At 50.7% G+C, this 4,784-nt stretch overlaps 1 protein-coding gene across 1 annotated transcript; it reads left to right on the top strand.

Annotated features, from left to right (window-relative positions):
- The first annotated feature begins 1,938 nt into the window (after positions 1-1,938).
- Positions 1,939-2,999, top strand: LOC101775988 (ethylene-responsive transcription factor ERF112). The gene has a single exon (XM_004953965.4). It carries the CDS (start codon positions 2,094-2,096, stop codon positions 2,862-2,864), a length of 771 nt encoding a protein of 256 aa, XP_004954022.1. The 5' UTR covers positions 1,939-2,093; the 3' UTR covers positions 2,865-2,999.
- The last annotated feature ends 1,785 nt before the right edge of the window (positions 3,000-4,784 follow it).

The following is a 4,784-nucleotide window of genomic DNA, read 5'->3' as shown; positions in this document are numbered from 1 at the left end:
GTGGGGTGTGGAGGGGTTGTTGACCTTAAAAAAAAAGAAATGGTACTTATATCGAGAATTCCTCATCTCGGTATCGTCGTGCTCCAAACTCTGAGCTGAAATTTAAAATTTAAACTGACAATATCTAAGCGAATATCATTTTATACAGCAATTGCATGTTCCATCCTAACATTATGAACCAGGCACATGAAACAAACGTGCCCCGGCAAGAAAATATCTGGCAGCCCAAGGTCCCGACCCGAGGCTGATCAATTTTTGGGACAACAGGTGTTGTTTTGTCAGTTAAAAAAAAGAAAAGGACATTTATATCGAAAATTCCTCATTTTGGTATTGTCATGCTCCAAACTCCGAGCTGAAATTTAAAGTATAAATTGACAATCTCAAGCCAAGATGTTGAAATGATGCTGAAATGCGAATTGGTAGCTATTTTTATTACTTCCTCCGTTCCAAATTGTAGGTTAATTTGGCTTTTTTTAGGTGCATTGATGTTTATATGCACCTAAATTGTACAAAGCTAAAAAAGTCAAAATGACCTACAATTTTAAATGAATGGAGTATCATTTTACATTTCAGAACAAGAGAAACAAAATTTCCAATTACTTACTATTCATTTTAACTTTTTAAGATATATTTTTTTTTGCTACATATCTAACCATATATACATCTAAATTCATAACAAAATCTATAGAAAAGTTGAAATGAATATTAATTTGGTAGTGGGGTATCTATGACGCGTCGGTACTTTCCGTATAGAAAGGTCAGCATCCCCCTGCAACCTACGGGCGACTGACAGCGGCCCTTGGTCGACGAACTCATGTAGTTTTGGATCAGGATCAACCCCTGTCGACATAACAAGTTGAGAAGCGGGGCCCACACACGGCACGCCGGCTAGCCGACCTGACAAGAACCGCACCGTGCCGATCCAAACCTCTTCCTTTTTTTTTTTGGCAGTCACCGACTTCCACTTGCAGTCTTCCACCACGGCGAGTCGGCGACGAGGACGCGTCGAGCACCGCCGCGGCCTCGCATGCATACCTGGTGCGGTGGTGCCGGGCGGGTGGGCCGGCCGACCTCATGAGCCCCGAATACTATTTTTTTTGAACTAAAAAATTCTTCTCTCCAGCCCCTGATCTTATCTGGACATGCAAGTTGGGCCCCGCGCGCGGCCATGCGCCCATGCCGGTGTTGTTGCGGTCTGACTTCTCTAATTTGGATTATTTCATAGTTCAACGGATGGTCAGGGTCCCCTCCTCCCCCACTTGTGCATATGTGTTTTCAGCGTTGGGTTCGCTAGGGCCAACCCTAGGCGGTACACCGGCGGTGCCGCTGTGGAAACAGGCTGTGCAGGAGAGATGACTCGGTTTCAGTACACACTGGCACACTGCCAAATACTGTAGGCCTTTTTCTACGGAATTTCTTTCTGCACACAGCACACGACGCAGAAAGACACAGCAACAAACGTTGACCCGTATTGACTAAGAACTACTACTAGCATCCAGATACTGGCATATTGCTAATCAAAGATTGAAATGGCTTCAACGGCCGTTACTTAATTTGAACAGAAATCTCAAGTCTCAAGTGCGGCAGCACGAAATTAACGTGCAGCGTCGAGCTCGTGTTCTGCGTTAATCATAAGATAAGAACGCCAGTTTGCACAATATGGCAGTAGTGTGTGAACCTCACAGACAGATTAAGATACAATTTCCTCCAACAAAAAAAAAGATTAAGGTACACCACTACCAGCCTGCAGGGCAAGCCGTTCCTCCTGCTAATCACCGTATCTTAATTTCTCGCATCCGTTCTCACCCATAATCCCCACGTGCGCTCCGCTTAATCTTCTTTAAAAAAATTCCACCGCTTGGACTCCGCGTGCGCCTCGTGCCGGTGGCTCGAGGGCCGGGCGGGGCAGCACGTCGTCTTCTATTTTGACAGTGTGTATAAAACTCACGGCGCATGGCACCCTGAAACATCAGGACGAACCGAATCATCACGAGACGAGAGGCTTCGACCCAAACTTTCTCGCGCCACCAAACCAACCAGGTGCTACGTCGTCGCAGGGGCAGCAGAGCCACCGCCAGCACCCGGCTCCCGCCATGGCGAAGCGCGCCGGGGGGTTCCACCTCCCGAACGCCGAGCAGGAGAACTCGCTCCTCCTCCGCGCGCTCATCTCCGTTGTGTCAGGGGACAACGCCGTGCCCGCGCTGCTCCCGGAGGAGGCGGAGGCACCAGTCGTCGAAGCTCCCGCGCCGTGCACCTGCACCACATGCGGCGCGAACGGGTGCGCCGCCGGCGGCTGCGAGCTCCTCGCCGTGACGGGGATCGGGTCGAGCAGCGACAGCGACGATGGAGGGGAGTGCTCCGCTTCCGCCAGCCGTGCCGCCATCACCGGGGGTGTGGGCAAGCTGCGGCGGCGGCAGAGGGGGAGGGTGAGTAAGTACCGCGGCGTGCGCCGGCGGCCGTGGGGCAAGTGGGCGGCGGAGATCCGTGACCCACATCGCGCCGTGCGCAAGTGGCTCGGCACCTTCGACACCGCCGAGGACGCCGCACGTGCCTACGACATCGCTGCCATCGAGTTCCGGGGCCGCCGCGCCAAGCTCAACTTCCCCGCCGACGTGACCCCCGCGCCCGCACCTTCCTGGGCGCCGACCTCGACGTACCACCACCACCTTCCGCAGCCGCTGCCCGAGAGCCTACATGAGACCTGCAGGTCGAACGCGTCCTCGCCAGTGCAAGTGGCTCTTGTGGCAGCGGCGCCGGCTGGGCAGCACGGCGCGAGGCTGGTGCCGAAGGAGCGGGACATCTGGGACGGGTTGAACGAGATCATGATGATGGATGACGGCAGCTTCTGGTCGTCCATGCCATGATCACCACATTCCCCTCTTCTTTTCACTTTCACGAGATTCCTTAATTTTCGTTGTGATTAAAAAACAGTTTGATTGAGAAAGAAACCAGAGCTGCTAGATCCTATATATATATATATATAAAGTGAGTTTTCGTTAGCGGATAATGGTGGTCAGCTGCCCTCTGATCTATCGTCGATCACCAACCATCCATCACTTTCATACACTGATTTTTAGGCTTTGACCACGCCTCCACCCCCATACCACACGACTAAGGTCCTGTTTGGATTCCACCAGATTCTCAGAATCCAGCTTCTAGAATCCGGCTGGGTTTCAAACACTCCAGATTTTGTCTCAGATTTTAAAATCTAGAAGCTAGATTCTCAAAATCCTAGAATCTGAAGTTAGCTAGCTTTTGCTAGATTTTGAGGACTAAGTGAGAGAAAATAGAATCTAGCTTTTAGAATCTATAGATTCAAACAATCTTTTCATATTCCACCTAAAATCTAGCTTTTGGAATTTATCCTAAAATTCAGCTTTTGAGAATCTAAAAGCTAATCCAAACGAGACCTAATTCTAACTGAAGCTGCTGGCGTTGGTCTCACTCGTTCACCGTCGTTCACTAAAATAAAGAAAAAGAAGGGGGGAGTACAATGATGCGTCCGCACAACCAACTCCGATCTGCCATCCGTTCTCTCCTCTGTAAGGGACGCGCAGCACCGCCCAAAGCTGGCAGCAGACCACGTGGATCGGGCTGGATTCAGATTTCTGAGTAGTATTGTTGTCAGAACAGCCAAAAAATTGCTTAGATTCTTTCTTATTCTACTAGTATTTGTTTTTTGTTGAGTATATAGGACTATAGACAATGATACGTGCACGTACGTCGGTACGCGGAAAGCACGTCTCGTGCTCCGCGAAGCCGGCCGACTTCCGGCCGAGATATCAAGTGGGTGTATTTGAGCGACTGATCTTAGGTGGATCATCAATCACAATTCACAATCAGGAGGTTCCGTTGATGATTCTTTTTCTTGTTATTTAACTACCACTTTGATTTCAAAATTAGGACATTTTCTTCAAGAGTCAGAATCCCTCGTGCCGCACCAATCATTTGTATACGCAAGGATGAAGTACACCTGGACCGTGGATGGTGCATCCGATGGATGGGTTCACCTGGACCGTGGATGATGCATCCGATGGATGCAAGAGCCGGGGTGCATGGGAGCACCCGAAGCACCGGGGGTACCGGAACTTTTCTCATTCAGGCAAACTTCGGAAGGGGGGAAACACTTAGGGTGCGTTTGGTTGGGAGACAATGTAGAACGGGACGGTCCCGTTCCAGTTTTTCGGGATGGGATGATCCCATTTCTTGTTTGGTTGAATGGGATGGGATGATCCTATTTTTTGTTTGGTTGGAGAGATCGCTATAGACGGGACAAGCACCGTTTTCTTCTCCTGTTAACACCGTTCGTGGGACCCACCTGTCATACTAACAGGTATTTTCTTCCTCCACCGGCCGGCCGCGGTGGAGCTCGCGCCCGCCGGCCGCCGGCCGCGCCCGCTCTTCGGCCCCCGCCCGCGCTCGCCGGCCGGGTAAGCTCTGCCGCCGGCCGTGCCCCGGAACCGCTCGGTTTTAATCGAGACTAACCGGTGGCCTGTAGGCCCGGTTGTAAAAAAGAACGCACAGTAAAGGTGCGCCGCATTCCAGCCTACCCTGGCGCACCCCGCTTTTCTCCCGAGCCAAAACTAAACCCAGACTAACGGCGCTGGGATATAAAGTCGGTTCTCTAGGAGTGTCATCAGTATGCAGTATATGTCAAGGTCGCTTACTACGCAACCGCACATACTTATCAATCTTCGTGCTTTATTTAGCTACATCGATCCATCGTCACACTGACCGACTGACACTACTACTACACACATACTGAATGATGGACAAGGCCTATT

Source organism: Setaria italica, chromosome I (genome assembly GCF_000263155.2).
Source record: "Setaria italica strain Yugu1 chromosome I, Setaria_italica_v2.0, whole genome shotgun sequence".
NCBI classification, from domain to species: domain Eukaryota; kingdom Viridiplantae; phylum Streptophyta; class Magnoliopsida; order Poales; family Poaceae; genus Setaria; species Setaria italica.
The sequence above is the reverse complement of the archived record's forward strand: the minus strand, read 5'-3'. Positions and strand labels throughout refer to the sequence as shown.

Coding starts and splice junctions, on each gene's coding strand:
- LOC101775988 (XM_004953965.4), top strand. CDS start 2,094: ATGGCGAAGCGCGCCGGGGGGTTCCACCTCCCGAACGCCGAGCAGGAG.